The 21669-nt window shown below is 40.8% G+C and overlaps 1 protein-coding gene across 2 annotated transcripts in view; it reads right to left on the reverse strand.

Moving 5' to 3' along the window:
- Positions 1-579: 579 nt before the first annotated feature.
- Positions 580-21669, reverse strand: part of Rabl3 (RAB, member of RAS oncogene family like 3) — a 42441-nt gene continuing 21351 nt past the window's right edge. The window contains exons 3-8 of one of the 2 annotated variants that reach the window (XM_028894986.2): positions 17001-17130; positions 13955-14069; positions 11415-11565; positions 6961-7032; positions 3394-3432; positions 1048-2826 (exon numbers count right to left, since the gene is read on the reverse strand). In XM_028894986.2, the coding sequence (XP_028750819.1) occupies positions 2761-2826; positions 3394-3432; positions 6961-7032; positions 11415-11565; positions 13955-14069; positions 17001-17130 (573 nt within the window). In that variant the 3' untranslated portion in view covers positions 1048-2760. Of the gene's footprint in view, positions 2827-3393; positions 3433-6960; positions 7033-11414; positions 11566-13954; positions 14070-17000; positions 17131-21669 lie in introns of both variants that reach the window. The other variant, XM_037209767.1, reaches the window with a different exon arrangement.

Consider the following 21669-nt stretch of genomic DNA (forward strand, 5'->3'; position numbering starts at 1 on the left):
AGACAAAGAGAGGGAAAGACGGAGAGAGAAAGAAAGAGAAAGGGAGGGAAAGGAGAAGTGTGCACACCTCATGGCGAGGAAGGGAGGAAGGGGAAGAGGAAGAAGGGAACGGTTTTTCCTTAGAGGAGGATTTACATCAGGACGCAGGGCGGGTCCCCAAGGGGCGGGTCAGAATGCCAACAGCCATGCTTCAAGAACACTCTTTTGAGGATGTCGGGCAAATAGCACTCACTTGGTAAACAGTTTTATTTGCTTGTAACAAATTTACTTCAGATGATTAGATTAAAATTTATTTTTTTTTTAGAAAACTATAGCTCAAAACTAAGTGCAAAAATGTATATATTTGACAGTAAAAGTATAAAATTCACTGGGAAGCTCGCCAGCTTCATAATGGCTGCTCTAACTGTACAGACCTCACTGAGATCTATAGACTTTGGGTCAGGTTAATTTGGGTGTGTGATGTTTATTTACAAGGGTTTTTTTTTTTTTTTTTAACAAAAAAGTTCATAAAATTATAAAGAAAAACTATAGTTCAAAGAATCAAGCTGGTAGAAGAAATGGAATTGAAGATTATTAATATATCAAGTCTGGTCTCATAGCCATCACTGATGGGTTGCTTTTCTCCCATCCTTAAAAAAAAAGATTTATTTATTTTTATTTTACATGTATGCAGAGTGCTTACAGAGGCTGGAAGAAGATGCCGGCTCCCCCGGAAGTGAGTTGTAAACTGCCCATGTGGGTGCTGGTAACCAAATCCAGGTTCTTTGCAATAGCAGAAAGTACTCTTAACCACTGACCCTTTGCTCCAGTCTCCCCGCCCCCCACTTCCCCGCCTCCTCTCTCTTCTACAGGAGTACTTTGGTTCTGGCTGTTCTGGAACTCTCTCTGTAGATAAACTGACCTAGAACTCAGAGATCTACCTGCCTCTGCCCCTGGAGTGCTGGGATTAAAAGCGTGCACCAATGCCCAGCTCTTGTATTTAATAGGAAAGATATGATAGAAATTGGAATGGGTTTCTTAATTAAGAAGAAAGGAGAGAAAAAGGAATGGGTTTTAACTTAGTTACTTTTTATTAAAATTTTTGATATTGGAAACAAATCTACTACCTTGCACATGCTATGTAAATGTTCTACGGTTGAGTTGCATTTCATGCCCCTTGATTTAATTTTTAAAAGAAACATGAAGAGTTTTAGATAGTTTAGATAGGACTTTGTGTAGCATTTGGTTTCTACTTTCTCAACTTTACAGCCTCTGCCACAACATACTTGGGCCAAATTCCACACACAGATCATAATTTGCATAACACAATTGTATCAGGGAACAATCAAACCAGCAAAGAAGCCGAAACTGGCCTTGGTCTTGCCAACGAGGTGGTAAAGACAGAAGAGCCCAGCTCGGGAGAAGTGCTCTTCCAGTCCCCAAGGACCGCCTTTCTGCGCTGCTCATACTCCTTCCCAGCATACCCTGCCTTCCGGAGTCCTTCTGAAATTTAGTTCAAATGAACGGAAGATGAACTTAGTAGTTCTTACCTGGTTTTAAAAGAACTGCAACTGTGTATTTATATTACTATTTTTTAATTTGGTGCAAAACTAGGGAGCAGAGAGCTTCAGCAGAGCAGAATCTGGATAATAAGGTGTTGAAGGCAGTAGCCAATTATAGTCCCTTTTTTGCAACCAATTTTATAAACTAAGGAAGAACTGGGCTGAGAGAATTAAACTGGCAAAAAAGACGGGCTAAAAAATAATGATGAACAATTATGCAAACACATACATATCACTGCTAAAAAGCTGTGGCGTGATTATGAAACCTCAAACAGTGGTTCATAATTTATGTGAATTCGTTACTCTGGAACTTACTTAAATACAGTGTTAACTCAAGGATAATATTCTTAGTTTACTGTTCATCATATTAAAAGGCATTTCAGGAGCTGAATTTCCTCTAAAAACTAAAACCAAAACCAGAAAAACAACAAACAAACAAACAAACCCCAAAGAGGCAATAAGTCTCTTACTGCCCGTGTGCAGCTCTCAGATTTCACCCCATTTCCAAACAGAAAGCAGAGACACTTGGAAAGCCGCACCCCAAGGAGCGGAGAAGCCATTGATGGCTCACAGAAGCCTTCTTTTCTGGTCTAGTCTCCATATATTATTAATTTGTATTTCTATTAACTCCAGCTATTAGTTCATCTCTCCCAGACACCAAGCCTTTTCCAGGGGAGAGGAGACAGGGTTGCTATTCTTAGGCATCCCTGTGTGTAATGAGGCCAGAGAAAATGAAATAACACCACTTAGCTTCTTTAAAAATGACAGAGATGGCTTGGGGTGGATAACTCAGGGATGGTTCACATGACCTTTCCCCACAAAAAGGTATAACGACACAGGTATGTTTCTGAAGTACTTAATTAAGCCTTCGGCAGCGAGTGTGGGAAAATCGCAGACCTAAAACGCCCTCTGGTTCCGAGCAAGAGTCAGTCTTCTCTGCGGTCCTCGTCACCGCTGCTTTACTGCACTGGTCTGACAATATCTCAGATCCTCATGAGGCTTTTACATAAGCCATCAACAGGGACAGGGAGGTGAGCAACACAGAGAACAGGGACCAAGCAGGAGCTTCCACATCGGTGCTTTCTTTCAATTTTCCATGAGAGGGTGAGGTAGCGTTTTGAGATGTTTTCATCAAAGCCTGAGAAGTTAATAGCCTGACACAGGCAGAGGAAAGCTGTGCAAACTGCCACCGCTCGCTCTTCCAAAGGGTGAGTGCAACTCAGTCATAATGGAAGTTCTTTAACGCTCCTCCTCCAAACCGCTTTCGATCAGGAAAGCCTGGAATCTGGAGGCAAGAAAGAGTCCTGTCAGGCTTCAGGCAGAAAGATTCAAATGTTAAAACCCAACTGTCTCCTGTTTCAGGTTCTTGCATGCCAGCCTGTTGCTCATCACAAAACCAGCTCTCTAAGATTTCACTCAGAAAACCATAGAATGATAAATAATAAAAAGAAACTCTCCAAATATGGAAAACATTTGCCTGCAAATTGGTGGAGTGTTGTCTGGAGTCTGAAAGGACAGATCTCCTGAACTCACCGACTGGACTTGGGTACAAATGGTCTGTGCTGTGGAAGACTCTATACAAACCCCTTGGAAGACTGGAGCAAACTATCTTCTGTCCTTACGTTAAAGGGTCACCTCATCGCTGGACTCTTCTGGTAGTGCAGCTTCTTACTCACCTCTGCTTAGGTTTTCTCCTTGTTATTCAAGAGGCCAGGAGAAAGTAAGTTGCCTATACCTACAGAGAGCTTCTCCTAACTTAAAAAAAAAAAAAAATCCCCTCTGGGAAAAACATTGGAAACCATCTCTTTCAAAATTTAAGAATCCATTTTATCAAGGAAAGATAGATACCAACCTGATTACCTTCTCTAAAAAAGTACCTCTTCTCTATGACCTGTGAGAAACAAGCAAAGACTTTAGGGCTTAGCATATTTACCTGGAAAAAGTGACAAATTATAATGGTCATTAATGTAACTATAGGAAATATTGCCAAATTAAAAATCTTTTTAACATCTATAGACATTTAATAGAGTGAGCTAAAATCTGGTGCTGGGGTTGGAGGAACAGCTCAGCAGGTGGGCACTTGTTCTTTTTGAGAGGACTGGAATTCGGTTCTCACCACCCACACTGGGCAGCTCATAACCACCTGCAACCAGCTCCACGGAATCCTACAGCACCTTCTGGTTTCTGCAGGTACTGACACACGTGGCATTCACTCAAACACACTCACACATACACAGAGACAGACAGACAGACAGACATACACACACCCCTTTAAAATGTGGTGCTAATGGGATTGAAACTGTGAGATTATTTCCACTAACGCCTTCCAAAAGGAAGGAATGATATACTAAACAACCAATGAGCAGGATACAGGGCCACATGCTATAACCGTGAGACTCTGTAATCAATCCCAATACTCAGGAAGCAGAGGCAGGAGGATCAGGAGTTCCAGGCAAGCCTGGGCAACTTAGTGAATTTCAGGTCATCTGGATTATATAGTAAGGCCCTGCCTCAAAAGAAAACAAAACTCACAAATAAATAACACACAAAAACTAAATAAGGACAGAATGATGTCCCAACGGGTTCCTAGAGTATTGCAGCAATTGGGCCAAGTTTCCTAGCAGTCAGGTCCAAAAGATCCACAAGACAACACAAATCACTACAGCAGTGTATCTATTCTCAAGAGGGGACTGTGGGAGGCAGTGAGGAATTCTGTGCATCCTGCATGTGGATGACGGAATGACATCAAGCAGTCAGTGAGCTTCTCTTACGGGCTTCATTGGCATCCTTACTCGGTAGTTTCAGAGCTTGCTGCACTTGTCGGCAGGAGGAGCAGGTGGAAGCAGCAGAGACATCTTCATAACACATTGCAGATGGTCAAACGTTCACAAAACGCGTCCTAACACAGTGGGCTTGAGGATCATGCTTTCAGGTGGTGGAGAGTATTATATAAAATACTAATCCCATTCTGGCCCTGGAGATGCAGCTGTGATTACAGATGAGGTGTAGATAGACTAAGGCATTCACATCTGGAGTGATGACGTACAGGAAGCTGACTGAGAGCATGGCCTGTCCTTCCCGGCCTGGGACAGCTTGCTCACAATAGACTAAAATACATATTATTCAGTGCTTTCTCTCTTGAAGACTATGTTTGGGTTAGTATTTAAGCCACAAGAGAGCCAGGGCAAAGATGCATTCATCGGCCTTTGAGGCAGAAAAGCTGGTTTCTGGTTAGTATATACCCTGAACACCAAGCCCCAAAGGACTGAGTCTTTCCTGGTTGTCAGCGGGACAGAAAAACCTTATCATTCTGGTGCAGAACTACCACCAGCTGAGAGAACCCAGGGGACTTGGGCCCCTCTATAGAACAAGTCCCGGCATTCTGGAAAGTTTAATCCACAGAAAAAGGGCAAACTGCTTGGCCAGGTGCTTTGGTTTCATATCAGTACACGTCAGTCTCCTTAATGACAGACTCCATGAGATCTAGACAACAAAGGGAGCTTTCTCTGTTGCTGAGAATCCTTCACCCCAACTCACAAGGGCCTCTCTCACGCATATTGCTCCTTTCTTAAATCTAATCAAAGTACTATTTATTTATTTAAAATAAAGCACTACTGAGAGCTTTGGTCATGATGGTCTAAAATCCATTTTTCTCTAGGATGGGACTTGAGACTTTTTATATTAGAAAACACTTAAAACAAGCTGGGTGGTGGTGGTACACACCTTTATTCCCAGCACTTGGAAGGCAGAGGTAGATAGAGTTCGAGGCCAGCCTGGTCTAGACACAGAGTTCCAGGAAAGCCACGGCTACCCTGTCTTGATAAACCAAATCAAATTAAAGCAAAACAAAACATCTAAAAGTATACTTTCCAAAGGTCCAGATCTGAAACCTTTCCAGATCAAACACAGATCTAGAGAATGTTATTCTTACGAATAGGATTTTGTATTAGATGGGGACTTGGATCTAAACCAAGCAAATGCTGCAACGTTTTAGGTTGGAAAACAATATGGAGAGGAAATATAATTCCTTGCACCACTTCCAGAAAGAGTGCTAATGTCTATGCAGCACCAGGCAGTGATCAGAAACTGTTAATCTCCTAGCCCCTAGCTTGAAGGGTTGGCTATCCTGAGAACTGTGAGAATCACTGCCTGGGTACGTCTGTCTCTCTTGCCACACCCCAGTTAATAAGCTGTGAGTGAGATAAAATTTTCCTATTGGACACATAGGGGAGTGAATCTCACGGTAACATATTGAAAAGGGGGCCAAATATGAGAGACTCAAACAGTTAAAAGAAAAATGACCTATATGGAAGATCTGTAAGAAGGGGAGGGTCTTTCTTAATTTTAAAGCTTATTTTATTTTATTTACATGTATATGTGTTGTGTGTGTGTGTGTGTGTACCTGCTTGACTGTATGTATAACCCAGAGGCCAGAAGAGAGCATTGGATTCGCTGGTGCTGGAGTTACAGGTGGTTATGAGCAACTTGAGTGGGTTCTGGGACCCGAACCTGGGTCCTCTGCAGGAGTAGCAACTGTTTTCACCACTGAGCAATTTCTCCAGCACTAAAACGTATTTTTCTTTTCTTTTCTTTCTTTTTTTTTTTTTTTTTTGAGACAAGGTTTCTCTGTGTAGCTTTGCGCCTTTCCTGGAACTCACTTGGTAGCCCAGGCTGGCCTCGAACTCACAAAGATCCGCCTGCCTCTGCCTCCCGAGTGCTGGGATTAAAGGCGTGCGCCACCACCGCCCGGCAAACGTATTTTTCTTAAGAACCACACTTAAAACAGATCTAATACAGAAATTAATCTTTTTCAGTAATGAATGCTGAAGCAAGTCCTTTACTTTGCTATACAAAATCAGTACCATGCCAGGCAGCTGCACAGCCCCGATGAAGATGAGCAGTGCTCTAACTTACAGCGTGTGAGCCGCACACATTCTCATTCTAGTCCAGTGCAAGAGGGTGCTACACAAGAAATGTGAGCGCTTCTCACCGGGCAACAGCAGAGATTCAAGGAGACAGTGTAACTTTACAAAATAATAGTAATGTTTACACGGAAAATATTAACAGCTAAGAGAACAAAAGACTTTAATCTCTGTTCAATGTCTTTTGGGATATGGAATAGTGAATAATTACACAAAGAGCTAAAAAAATGGGTAACTATAAATTGTTTAAGGAGGGCTCTGATATTGTTTTAAGAACCCGAATTGAATCCACTAGCCTTTACTCTTTGCTTAGAGAATGTTAGTGATGGAATAAGTACGTCAGCAGGCCTTGAGCAATTATTCCAACAGATAAGAGAGATCAAAACAGGCATTCAGGCTGTGAAGTTTTGGGCAAAGGAACAAAAGGCCACAGCATTCCACAAAGAGTTTAAGATATCATATGTTAAGTTTAAAAATAACTTAATTGAAGCCATTACCTTATCAAAAAATCTACTGAGCTTGACAGCATTGGAGGAGCCTGCCGCTGAGGACCGTGGGTTTGTGCAATCCTGGAAAACAGAGACGCATACAGAAGAGCCAGGAAGGGAAGCAAGCTCCAGTACCACTGTCCCCACCATACCCTCCTCCACATACTAAATCGTCACAACTCTCATAAAACCCAAAGCGATGTGCAGAATACGATGCACGAACAGGAAAGCACCAAAGGAGGGAAAGCCAGTTAGGCTCTGCCATTTGAGCAATCCTGGAGGATACTGAGCCAACATCATCATCAAATAATTCCTGAAGGAAGCAGAATTACTAGCAGTTTATTGCCGAAACAAAGGGACTTATCAGGTGACCTACATACGTTTACTTTGTCATCATAAACAGGGCATACTTAGGGCCAGGAACTAAGTGTTCAACTAATGAAGTACTCTGCAGGCTGCACAATGGCTGGAAATATGAAAATAAGATTTAGTGGGCCTGCTGGGTGGTGGCGCACGCCTTTAATCCCAGCACTCGGGAGGCAGAGCCAGGCGGATCTCTGTGAGTTCGAGGCCAGCCTGGGCTACGGAGTGAGTTCCAGGAAAGGCGCAAAGCTACACAGAGAAACCCTGTCTCGAAAAAAAAAAAAGGTTTAGTGGGCCAAAGATCAAACAGTTGGCAAAGATTTCTCCAATTCTTCACATACTGCAAAGACATGCAGGTTTGATAATAATAAGCAAGAGATATATTATTATTAATATAATTAATATTCAGTAATAGAATTCAGTTTTATCATTCAGTAAGATTCTTTAAGTAGGAACATGGAGCTCGGAGGAGGGGAAACAATCTGGGACACGAAGTCATCACAACAGCTGGCAAATGCCAGCGTTACACCACCACAGCCTGTTACCAGTGCGGCCCTCTCAAGAGATGGAGCAGGCTTTGATGTTTACCTCAAATGCCACCAAGACCAAACTGTGCAGATACCACTCAGGCTCTTTTGTGAAGAGAAGTGTCTCGTATACATCTGTGGGCCCTCTGTGCCCTTGAGAAATTCCTGAAATTACTCTTGCTATATTTAATAATGATTTTTTTAACAGCCAGGCTTACATGTTTCATTCTAATACATTTAAAAGCCATTCCCTGTTTTGTTCATACACAGCATTGCAAGGATCACACTTTAAACAATGGCCAGAAACTATAAGAGTTCTCTATCCACCCCCCACACACAAAGAAGAAGGGAGGGGAAGGAGGGGAAGGGGGAAGCTGGCCAACTATAATTATAAAATACTAGGGAAATCAGGAATCTTGGAAGCCAGTAATCTCTGTATTCAAATATCTGTGCCAACATTTCCAGATTGTGTAACCTGCTTAAGTCATCTAAAGTTGGGCTTACTCATTTGTGAAATGGGAACGATTCTCCTTAGTTTTGTGAGATTCAATGAGATATTGCATGCCCATCACATAGCAGACAATGGAATATCAATTCTCTTCTTCATTGTAAGAAAATGCTATCAGACTGAATTTTTAAGTACCAAATCATTTAATATAACACAGGTAATCCCACATGTGGATTGAAAACCATGGTATATCACTGTGCACTCTGCTGTATTTGCAATAATGTTTGAACACATTTCTGTACCAGTTGGGACATACAAGAAATCAACCTTAGACCTGCATTAGATGTTTTTGCAAAATGGGTATAGATTACCTCACCATCAGAATGTCAAATGATGACTCTAAATAAGAGTTAAAATTACTAAATTAAAAAAAAAAAAAACCTAAATCAAATAGCAAAAAACAAGTTCCCATCTTCCCCATAAAAATCAACTATTGGGCTCCACAATTCAAGTTGAGCAGGAAACCTGAAACTCCATGTGTTTTAGGGTAAAAATTTTGGAGTTGGAAGCTGGGTGGTGGTGGTGCATACCTTTAATCCCAGCACTTGGGAGGCAGAGGCAGGCAGATCTCTGTGAGTTCGAGGCCCGCCAGGGCTATAGAGTGAGTTCCAGGAAAGGCTCCAAAGCTACACAGAGAAACCCTGTCTCGAAAAAACAAAAAAAAAAAAAAAAAAAAAAAAAAAGTTTTTGGAGTTGAAAGGGTCATCTGTCATTGATCATGGCTGAGGGAAAGCCTAAAAATTAATAGCTCTACATAGCTTGTCTAAATATGGCAAATGACTATAAACTAAATAGACATACATAAGAAAAAGTGCCATATACAATAACCCAAGCATCCATTTTTATTCAAATAATTTGCATTTGCATCCACAGAAGGAAAGTCTGACTTCATTTCCGATATATGCATGTTAGATCATACTTCTCCACAGGTTTTCGTAAATTCATACAGGAAACAGTGAGCCAGCACTGATGCTGTCATATTACCCCAGTCTGAGGTTTTACAGGTACTTGTTAAAGTTCTGTTTTAAACTGCCATACTCAGCTGCTCTCTTGCACTATAATTCCCTGTATCCCCATTACCCACTTCTATGTTATATCTGTTGTGTTCTTGAAGGATACACCAACAAACTAAAGGCACGTTACACTTAAACTCTTGGGAAACTGTAAGTGCTCAAGTCCTGTTGCTTATCTTTTTGTTTTGCTAACAACTGAAGCTGGCCCAGCCTTTGTAAGCTAAGGAGGAGTAATATGTGTTTAGCTGGCTGTCGCAGAAACCAGGAGGCACTAGACAGAGACATATTCAGAAGCACATAAAGTTACTATTGGAACAAATTGTGTGTATTTAATGGCAAATTTCTCTTTGAAAATGATGTGCAAATAAAGTAACAGCAGCACAGATTCTACAGAGGTACCATATTTACATAATTTATGTGGTAGGAGTCCTCTGGAATACTATGGTCCAACATTGACTACCCAGAATGTTTACACTGGGCATTCCATGGTGGCAGCTACAGAAAAGGGGGACACATTCCACTGCACAATAAAAAGCAATGGATGGCAGGCAGAAGTGAGTCAGGCATGGGGTAGAGGCAGTATTTATAGATGCTGATTCACTGAGCAGAAACTACCAGACTCACCTGAGTAATCCATAAAGTGACAGTACTGCAGAGCCTGTAAGTCAGTGGGGAAGCGCCTGGTTCTCATGTCTGAGGCCAGCACCACGTTACAGAAAGTATCAGCAGAGTACTGGCCCTGCCAGCACTGTGGACACAAAGCTCTAACTTGAAGGATGGTCACTAAAGACGTTCCTAGGCACCGTTGGTAACAACAGGCAGCGAGCTTAGGGTAACTGTGGGTGTAGATGATTTCAGAGTTCTTTCAGAGCCAACATTTTAAATCTTAGTTGAAGGGAATTAGGAGTAACTGTAGAACCCAGACTCGACAGTCAGAGTGCCTTATTTGGCTTGACTGCACGTTTCTCTTATCTTCATCTTTAAAATGGAGGTCAGTGTCTAAGTTCAAAGGTTGATGTGGAGATGGTACGTGTGATGTGATAGCTGTAAAGCCTTAAAACAGCAGCTGGTGAATAACTGCCCTAAGAGCGCTGGCCATTCACACTATCCACAGGTAACACTGAACACCTGGAATGACAGTGTGTGACAGACGATATGGCAACCTTGCTTATGAACAATGATGCCGTGTAACCATCACTGAAGCTGCAGGGGAGGTCTTTTCTGGGGAATGTGAACTGGTTTGTATGAGCTGTTTCCTAGCCTCGCTAGCCCTCTGTTCTGATTAAACTAGCTATCACAGTGAGGTTCTATATGCAAAACTTTATATAAATTAGTTTTTAGGATGCACTCCTAGTTTACAGTTTGTAACTTTCTCATACATCTGTTTGTGTGCCCTTCAAGATAATTCTGTATTGTAAGCTGTTGAGAGGCTCGATCTTTCTTTCTTTTGTTTTTGAGACAGGGTTTCTCTGTGTAGCTCTGGCTGTCCTGGAACTTACTCTGTAGTCCAGGCTGGCTTCAAACTCACAGAGATCTGCCTGCCTCTGCCTCCTAAGTGCTGGGACTAAAAGACTTTTTCTTTTTTTCTTTTTTTTTTTTTTTTTTTTTTTTTTGAGACAGGGTTTCTCTGTGTAGCATTGCACCTTTCTTGGAACTCGCTTTGGAGACCAGGCTGGCCTCGAACTCACAGAAATCTGCCTGCCTCTGCCTTCCTGAGTGCTGGGATTAAAGGCGTGCACCACCATCGCCCAGCCTAAAAGACTTTTTCAAAAGCAACAATAACCAACATATAGTGTCACCTTAATCGATTTGATTCTTTTGAACTTGGTATGCTTTTTAAGTTTTCTCAAGAAAGAGTCTGATTTGTACCATTCACAGAATACAGTTTGAGGATTCCAACAGATCAATGTGCAAGTTCAAAGTGAAAGAGATCCTCATGTGACATTCTAGATGCTGATTCTGGTCTGCTTTGTGTGTGGTGAGCCTCTACTTTGAGTATAAAGCCTCTTTGACTAGAATATAATGCAGACACATATTGGTGAAAACACATACCAAATTAATCTCTTCAGCATTGAAGTCCTCAGCCAAGAAAGCAGTCCTAATTAAAACTTCATGGCGCTTGGTTTCATGAATCTGGTCCAGTTTAGTCCCTATTACCAACAGTGGGATTTGGTTATCAGCAAATTGTTCTCGGTCATAATCCCTGTGATAAATAACCATGAAGAGGTGAATAGAATTTACCTTTCAAATGAAGATGTGTAGTATTTAAATGCAAGATGCTTACACAACTTTGGTGATAATTAACTAATTCCTCCTCATCACCTAGCAATCTCTTTCCCCCTAATTTCTTCCATGTGCTTATTCATTATCAACCCATCATCCATTGAATTCCAATTACTCATCTCATTACTCAACGGCTGTTCCCGTGTGTCTTTCTAACAGATAACTTGGATCATCTGTGACTTAATGTGAGGACCTAATGTGACTTAACTGTCCACAATGCTCTGTCTTCAACCAGGTGCCAGCTTCAAAATTGTTCAGTGTAGAAGCAGAAGGCGGGTCTAGAGCTCAGTGTGTGGAAAGCCCAGGGGCCTGGCATGCAGTGCAGGTGATCCCTGCACAAATTCTCTAACTTGCATAGTGTATTCCTGGCTACGAGTAGTCAACAAAAATCTTTTCCGAGTGAAAAGAAGTAGGGCAGCTGCAGGCTGGAGTAGAGAGAGCCCAGTGAGGCCAGAGCTTGAATGGGCGTGGAAGGAAACAGCTGAAATGTTAAACATAATAGTAAAAGGCAGACGGATTAGAACCAAATAATTATCCTAACATGACAGTCACGAGAGACAAAGGACCAACCATCAGAATCTCTCAGGGACAGAAGGGGGTCTATTATAATCCGTTTTATTTCCATTTTTTCCCAAAGGGCTGAGTAACAATACGAATGATATTTCTCATTACTGAAAGGAACATAAAGTCCATTGTTGTTAATTAATTGAAATTCTATTCACCTGTTAGAAGCAAAGGAGCGCTAGATCTCTGACATGTTATAAGCTCTATTTACAACAGTCAGCAAAATCTGCTTTTGAACAATCAATACTGCATAATTCAATCAATAAAATCCACTGGAGCACAGCTTCTCTTCTCTCTTGTCTTTCTCTTTGAGCAATCTAAGCTGGGAAGGGAGGAGAGGGCTACTACATCTCTCTATCCTTTACAATGAGCTTACAGAGCCTTAGCTATAGGTCCATCTCAGAACACAGTTGGCTTGAACTATGTAAGCCATCTCATTTAAATATCATCATCTGTTTTATGTGCACTGAAGCCAATACTAGCTCAAGTTCAAGGCCTATGAACCAGCACCTTCTGACCTACACATGCCTGACTTAGGAGACATGGTTTGAACTGAAATTTGAATTACTAGAGGATGAGGTTTTTGGGGTACCTTCCTTCAGAATTATTTATTTTTCTTATATTCACAAATCCTCTCGTGGAAAAATTTGTGTTTTCTATCAAATACCATCTTTGACACTTACACTCTGCTATTTGAAATCTTATATAATCTCTTGTACATTACATGTAAGTATATATACCTGCTCTCTTTTTCTTGTTTGCTTTTCATTTTATACTACAAGTACATACAATGATTCATCACTTAAATATTAATTTTAAAAGAAAATTATACCACATTAATTTTGGTTTTCCTTACCACTTCTTTCATAAAAATCACCATCCAATTGAAATTAGATCTTGAAATCATTTTAAAATCATTACATAAAAAACTGATGGAGGATCTTATTATGGACAGATATGGCTAGCACTTCCCCAGAAATCTGTATCATTTTATATACACAATAACCCTTTGAAAAACAAAACCAATTATGCATCTTTTCAACACTATAACTATCATTGAAATAAGATTTAAGAGCCAAGAAATATCCTTCAAAGACACAACTGGACTTTTGATTTTGCTGTTTTATTCTTTAAAGTGGTGCTAAGGATTGAACCTAGGGCTCCATGCATGCTAGGGAATGGCTCTACTGAGCTACAGGGTCAGAACTCTAGGGAGGAACTAGTCACACAGGCTCACACTTTCAAAGGGAGTAGACACACACGTCAATAGAACAGAGTCCGGAAGCTGACCTGTACAGATACGGCCAACTGACTTCGTCAAAGGAATAAAGGCAACTCAGTGGAGATAGGATAATCTTTTTAACAAATGCTGCTGGAACAAGTGACATTCAAATCTAAAACTAACTGAAGCCCAAATCACACATATTATATAAAATTAAAGCAGATCATAAATCTACTATAAACCCCAAATTATAAAACTTACAGAAAAACACAGAAGAAAGTCTGTATGATCTGAGATTAAGCAAACAGTTCTTAGAGCCAAATTCAGAGTAGGAAAACTAAGTAATTAGATTTTCTCAAAATATAAACCACTGCCACCAGAGATGCCATTCAGATAAGGGAAAGACCATATATAGGCTAAAATATAGAACCAATCACACATCTCGCAAAGTTTTATTTTGTAAAGTGAATCCTCAGGGTTGCAGACATATTTAAAACCAACTGTAAAGTAATTCCAGGCTTACCCGTTTGTCACCAGGACTCCAGATGGAACCAAATCTCTATTGAGAACTTCCAATGACCAGCGATATAAGTTTTGAGATGACTTCTTATTTGTTAAGTCATGTACTAAAATAATACCTAAAATAAACCAGTAAAATGATGTCAGTACTTATCAGCGCCTCTTACTTTACAAGCAACAAGGACAAGCTTAGTAAGTACACATCTCAGGGGCTTAGTGATCTAGTATTCAAGTATGACTAACAAAATCAGACAAGTATTTCAAAAGGTCCTCTCTAAACATTTTCAAAAAACTAACTATAAAGCTTTGCCACTAATATACTTTTAAAAGTGCTTTCTTTTTCTTTCCCAAAGACTAGCAGAATGTCATAAAATATTCAGAATGCCTTTTGATACTCTCATCCAGCAGTCCCTGAGTGCCAACTTCATGCTTGGAACTGCTTATAGAAGCACTTCACCAATGAAGAACATTATTTATTAACAGATTACAGTCATTCAAAAATTATACGGTTTCTGCACTGGTAAAATGTATTAAAATAGCATTGCTTTAATTGCTACAACTGCTATTTTTCCTTAAAAAAACAAAAAACCCAGGGTCTTCTACACCCAGGATACTGGCTTGGCTTACTGTGTGCCCAGCCTGGCCTGCAATTCTTCAGACTCCTGCCTCTTCCTCTCAGATCCGAGACACAGGTCTGTGCCACACTTTCAGCTCAACTGCTAATCTTCTGTTCTTAAATTTTCACTTCTCTCTTTGTGTATGTGTGTCTGTCTGTGCACACCCATGTGTGCAGGTGCCTGTGGAGGCTGAAGAGGGCAGTGGATCTCCTGGAGCTGAGATTACAGACAGCTGTGAGCTGCCATGGGGGTGCTGGGAATCAGAGCTGGGTCCTCTCCCAGAGCAGCCAGTGCTCTTAACTGCTGAGCCATCTCTCCAGCCCCTCAGTTGTTATTCTTTAACAAACAAATATTGAACTGCAGAGCTTTTGAATCTCATCAACTCAACAGTTTAATCTCATTGTTCTTTGAGTTCACTGCTAGCTATGGAAGCTCATTACTTTAAGAGATCTGGTTGAGTCCACTATAGTGACACATGCTTATAACCCTGCACTTGGTAAACTGAGGCAGAACTTCAGTTTGGGGCCAGCCAAGGCAACACAGCAAGACCCTGCCTTAAAAGGCAAATGAGGGGAAAGGAAAATGGGGGACAAGGAGGGAGGAAGAATGAACTGACTTAGGCAAAAGAACAAGAGTCTACAGCCATTACCACTGTGAATATGCCCAGTCTCATCTAAATGAGCAAAAGAAACACACAACTAGAAGAGAGTAAGAGGACATAGTCAAGTATGCATGTGGGCTGGAGAGATGGCTCAGTGGTTAAGAGTACTGGCTGCTCTTCCAGAGGACCCAGGTTCAATTCCCAGCACCCACATGGCAGCTCACACCTGTCTGTAACTCCAGTTTCTGGGGATCAGATACCCTCATCTGGCCTCTGCAGGCACCAAGCCTCAACATGGTGCACAGACATACATGTGGACAAAACACCAATAAACATAAAATAATAAAGATCTAGATAAAAATTTTAAAAATTAAAAATAAATGTTAAAAAAGAAGTCTGAATTGCAGAAAAGACATGGATTTTTTGAGACTGAAGAAAATAACAAAATGTAACATGGCTCAGAAATACAAGTAAATAGATCAACTAAAGGATGGAAAAGCAAAGATAATTATTATAATAAAATGAAGATAAAAGAAAAAACTTCAATGCCTGTTGGAATTTAGAACATCATCTTGTGATACAAGGACCATAGATTTCTACACTCTTTTTTCAAATTACAATTATTTTTTTAGAATTTCATACATGAGCACATTTACCTAATTCCCACCCTTCCTGCCGTCTCCCCCACGTGTGTCCTTGTGTCCCCCACTCCTTCTCAAATTCATGTCCCCTCTTTAACGACTGCTACATCTGTATGCATTTATAAACACAGCCTGCTGAGTGTATCTGGTGTTGTTGCTTGTTTCTGTGTTTAGGGCTGACCACCAGAAGCTGAACCACCTATCAGGGGATGGTCCCTCGAGAAGACCCACTCTCTTTAGCAGCCATTAATTGCCCTGTAGCTGTCCACCTGGAGACGGGGCCTGGTGAAACTTATTCCATCCACACTGGCACACCAACAGGTGCTGTTGTGCGGGTCTTGTTCAGGTGAGCATATTTTTGAGGTAACACGAATCTGTAGTCAAGTGTTCTGATGGCAAAAGATTATGGAAAAGCAGAATAAAATCTCACTGGGGCACAAGAATGAAATACTTTCACCTAGGTTGGCTATTAGATGGACAAAAAACAAACAAAACAAAAACAACTTTAGCATTTTATCTTTTGAGGATCTTTGGGGGAAGCTTTTTACGCAGAATATGAGCTAGAAAAGTCAAGTTGGGGCTAACTTGACTGACATCTGATGAGAATACATTCTAACTTAAGGGGTCGGAGATACTTCACAGGCTTTCTGCTGAGATCAGTAGCCTGGTTCATCAGAGTGGGAAGAAAAGAAAGTGTACTTATTTTTAGATATGTTTCACCTGGAATACCTACAGAGGTCAGGGAATTACTAAGGGGTCATGGGGAGGGGGTTTAAAGGGAGGTGAGACAGAATGAGCTTGTATTAAGGGTTAAAAGGGAAGGATGGGACAGGAAGGGTTAAGCTTGGGATGGGGGGGAAGAGCAGAGTTGAGGAAGGAGTATGGAGAGGGATAAATATCACTGAATACCCTTTGAAAAAGATATATGAAAAACTACTACTGTTGAGCTTCTAAAACGAGTGTATAATATGTACATAAAAGAGTCAAAATAGAGTAGCCCTCTAGCAAGGCACCAGTGCCCCGGCTAGACACCAGAGACTAACAGATTAGACTGTGACATGCAGATTTAAATCAAGAGTTTAAGCACATCAGCTTCCTCACAGTAAGATAAGCCCTGCAGGTCACAGCACTTCATATCAGACAATAATACTTCCAGACCATTAAACTATGGCAGAAATGAAAGGCGTTTACCATTTACAGAGTTGTAGAACACTGCTCTTGTGCTTTTGACACTGCTGGCACTGCCCACAGAGCCTCCAACATCCCATAATTCTATATAGTAGGTCTTCTCTTCTGGGGTTCCTTCTTTGTAGTCATGAACCTAAGGGGTTAATGAAGATAGTCATAAAGCCGCCACACAAACTGGTGAGCACCTCATGCAGTTGAAAGCGGTGGCCATTCCTATGACTATTCCTACCGCACCCTGCCCATTCTGATTATCACCTCCGATCTCTCACGCTTGCTCTTTACCAGTTCAACTCCAAACTTTCGTCCTATTTGACCCTATATTTGACACGAACATCTTCGGACAACTCCTTCCTGCTCTCAAAGCTTTACTTCCTTCCACTAAGGAAGTCCCATGACCCACTCTTCCACTCTCGTCTTTCTTAGCCGCATTCATCTGACAAAATTCTAATCCTGGCAACAGCCTCTTTTTCCTCGATTCTGCTCCTGAAATTCAGCTTCCTGAATGTGTAGCTCAGAAGACTACATCCCAGCAGACTGAGTTCTTTTCTAATTCCAGTGTGTCCCCCGGAGTCATCCTCCCATCAATTCTGCTGTCCACTTTCCTTTCCCTGATAATAATTTCATACTTTCGCTTCTTTTTGAAATTTCCAGTATCTCTTCTCTAGACCCAAGAAGAGGTAACTTTTATCACCTAGGACTGAATAATAATAATAATAATAATAAAAGAACTTCCTCCACCCGTTCTTTCTGCCTCCTGGAATGTATGCCCATAGATTACTTGCCTCTGCTTTTACCTTAGGCTGTCTGTGCCCCTAAGGCTAGGTCTGAATCCTCTGTGTAGAAAGTCCCATCCCATTTCATCCTGCAAAGACGCAGTTACCATTCCCGCTCTCCAGCATGGCATTTCCTCCTCTGCTGGGTAATTCTCAACAACACACAGATATGCCTTGTCTTTTTTCAGCTACCATGCTTCTCTGTTCATTTTCATAGAAGGCTGCAGAAAGTTACCTATTTCCAGCTCAATTTTTCCTCACTTTTTAAACGTAAATTTTTTTGAAAATTCAATACATGAGTACTGTATTCACAACATTTCTATTTCTCCTCTTCTCCAATTCCTACTGTCTGCCCTCTGACCTCACAACTCCTCCAATTCATGACTTCAATTATTACTGTGTATGTATATGTGTGTGTACACATACACCTACTGAGTCTGTGTAGTGTTCCTGCATGTAGATATGTTTAGGGTTGACAACTTGGGATTGGGTATTCTACCAGGGATTCTCTTTCTTAGCAGCCATTGATTACCTGTAGCTCTTCATCCAGGGGTGGGACCTTGGGAAATTTCCTCCATCCACATTGGCATGTCAACTGGTAGTATCTTTATGTAGGTCTTGTTTAGGTGACATATTGTTGAGATTTCACGGTGCAGCTAATGACTAGAAGATGCTACACTTTTTCATGCATATGTATATAATAATGATTATTATTTGGGAGGTGCAGACCATGATGCACATGTGGCGGTCAGAGAACAACTTGTGTAAGCAGTTCTCTCCTCCACAGAGTGGGTTCAGAGATGAAACTCAGCCAGCAAGCCTGGCAGCAAGCACCTTTACATGCTGTGCGATCTTCCTGGCCTGCACACTCCTTTTTTCAAATATTTACTTATTTTTATTTTATGTGCCCTAGTGTTCCGCCTGCATGTATGTATGTGTACCATGTACATGTCTGGTACCCACAGAGGTCAGAAGAGGGCATCCTATCCCCTGGAATCACATTCTCTTTAGAACTCCTCTCTCTACGGCCTTTGCACAATCTCTCAAACTATTTCTGATCAAGATTCCCAATGATCTCACAATGCTAATGTCAATGGTCGAGAGTTTTCACTGTACTCCACCACTTGGTCGCCTCCTGAGCTTTGCAGTCTGTGTTCACCTGGTGCCTGTGACACCCTACTCTGTGGGTCCCCAACCCCCGTCTCACTGGATGGTCTTTTACAGTGTCACTTAGGTTCTTCTCACTTCTCTCATTCCTACTGCTGGAGTGTCCTATTTCTTCTGTCAATTCCTGCTCTTCGGCAAGTTCATCTACCCTTAGGATTTTATGTATGTTAATGAATCAAACATTTATATAAGTCCTGGGAATTTTAGACTACCATATTAACCAGGCTACCACTAGGAATGTCTAATAGGTACTTCAGAGTTAATCTATTAAAAAAAAAGCGATATCCTTGCCTTCTTCCCAAACCCATTCCTCTTCTAGTTTTCACAGTCTTAACAAAAGGCAATCCTTTTGTTGACACAGCTTTGATATCTTTCCAATAAGCTGAGTCAAAACCTTAGGAGTGAACTTTGCCTCCTTGTCCACTCCACAACTGCTCTGTCAGCAAATTCTGTTCCTTTGATCACCACCTCAATATTGTCATTAGGGAGATGGCTCCGTTTACGTCTTTGCCTGCATTAACTAACATGGCCTCTTAGCCAGTCTCCCTACTAGAAGCACTCCCCAGCAATTTGTTTTTCACAAAGTGGTTAGGGGGATTATTTTAAAATCCAAGTGAGATCATCTCAACCCTATGCTTACAGAAGTCCAATGGTTTTTCTCAGTCACAATAAATGTCAATCTCTTTTTATCCCTCATGATCTAGGCTTTGATTTAACTATTTAAATATTCAAATATTTAACTATTTGGGAACAAATTCTGATATACAATAATCAGATGTTTCATAATTCAAGGGTAGAATAGACATCAGACTTTTCAAAGGAACTTAAAAATAAATATATAGAGCCAGGTGGGTTGTATACCTGTAATCTCAGCACTTGAGAGGTTGAAGCAGGAGGATTATGCATCTGAAGTTGGCCTTGGCTATACTGTGGAACTCTGACTCTCTACATCTCAATATTCTTTTCCTCCCTTCCAAAAAAGAAAACTAGGCATGCTAAGCTAGCAGAATCAGGTTCTTTGGGGGTGAGGCCTAGGCATATACATCTCCAAATGATTCTGCTATAACTCTCTACTGGAGAGCTGCTGTTTTTACAGAATGGAACTATTCTGGTCTTAGGCTTAGATCTCTGCTATGAACCAGCCTTGATATTGCTGAGCCTCTTGAGGAAAGAGACACATTATGCATCTCTAAAGCATCTACTGGCTTTAAAATAATAATGACAAAAAGACAACTTAACTGTTTAAAAGATGTCATAAAATCCACTAAACTTCACATACTATACTCAACAGAACATTTTGTATTTTGCTGAATTCATTTGTTTAGTTTGAAATCCTTCGGGCAGAAAAGCGTTTGCATACATGTGGTACTCTATAGATAGTCACATTGACATTAAGAAGATAAGGAACAGACAAAGACAACAAGATAGCAAATGATGACAGCAAACTCACAGACGTTAGACACTGTTTTAGAGAATGAAAATTAATGTTATAAATTGCAATAAAAAGCACTGATATTTTGCTATGTGACACAAATAGATGATAACACATAACTACTTCAAATCATCCAAACCAAAAAGGTTAAGAAAGTGAGGAAATATGTGACATATTTTACAAAGATTCTAGGCAAAACTATTTAAATAGGGAGTAAGTGATCTGTTACAAAAGAGCTTGGCCCCGTCCACACACCCCTCATGAGCTTGCCTTCCTCACAGCCCAAGCCAGGGCGTGTTAGGTTCTCTTCTTGTATGTCTGTATCCCTCCCTACGCTGCTGTCTTCTCACTGTTCGCTGTATCTTACTGAACACCCACGGTCTCTTCTCTCACACCGTGAGCTTGAGAGAGCAGGGGGCGCACACTATTCATCTTTGAATCCCTAGAAAAGAGTGTGATACCCACAACACGCTTGTTAAGTTAATATATTTGTGTCATGTTACCCTTCAAGGTTTTATTATATTTAGTTTGGTTACTAAATTTCTGTTTTTCTTAGGTATAGTTATGAGATGAAGTAAACTGGAATAAGAACTTGGTCAAAAAACATAGATTCCTGGACCATCCCTGAAGCTTCTGACACAGGATCAAACCCTGTATTTTTGTAATACAACTCCAGATCATGCCTTCTTAGCCTTGTAATGTACTAGCCTGTTAGCCTGTCACTTTGGGTATACATACTCCTAAGCTACTCTGATGGCTCATCTATACTCCTCTCTACCACAAAATACCTTCTCAAATCAAAGTTTTCAAATTCCCTTCTAGAATTAGAAGAGGTGTCTTTCTTCCTTCCCAATTTGCTTAATTAATACTCAGCTAAATGAATCCATGTGCAGTGAGTCCTAAGACTTTAAAACTGTAGGTTACTAGAAAGTTAACAGTATACTAAGCATGGCTCTTGACAAGTAAGTGGGATCTGACGTTCTATTAAGAATCTAACATGACAGGCAGAGTAATGCTTAACTATAAGATGCTTTTAAGAATTTTTTATTTAAACTAAATCCTCAAGGATCTGATACTTAAAGACATCCAGTGCTTTATGGTAATACAGTTGGGCTTTCTCAACAGGAAGCAGGACTCTATGGGAGTCATCAACAATGAGCAACACTCTTCAGTACCGCTCCCTCTCACATGTCTCCTGAACAACAAATAACGACCACACATGGGTTCATTTCATTTGAGTGCTTCAATGTAACCTTTAAAGGGAAATAAATTCAATAAAGGAAGTGATACACATCAAGGA

The sequence above is a fragment of the Peromyscus leucopus genome, chromosome 12 (assembly GCF_004664715.2).
Source record: "Peromyscus leucopus breed LL Stock chromosome 12, UCI_PerLeu_2.1, whole genome shotgun sequence".
NCBI lineage: Eukaryota > Metazoa > Chordata > Mammalia > Rodentia > Cricetidae > Peromyscus > Peromyscus leucopus.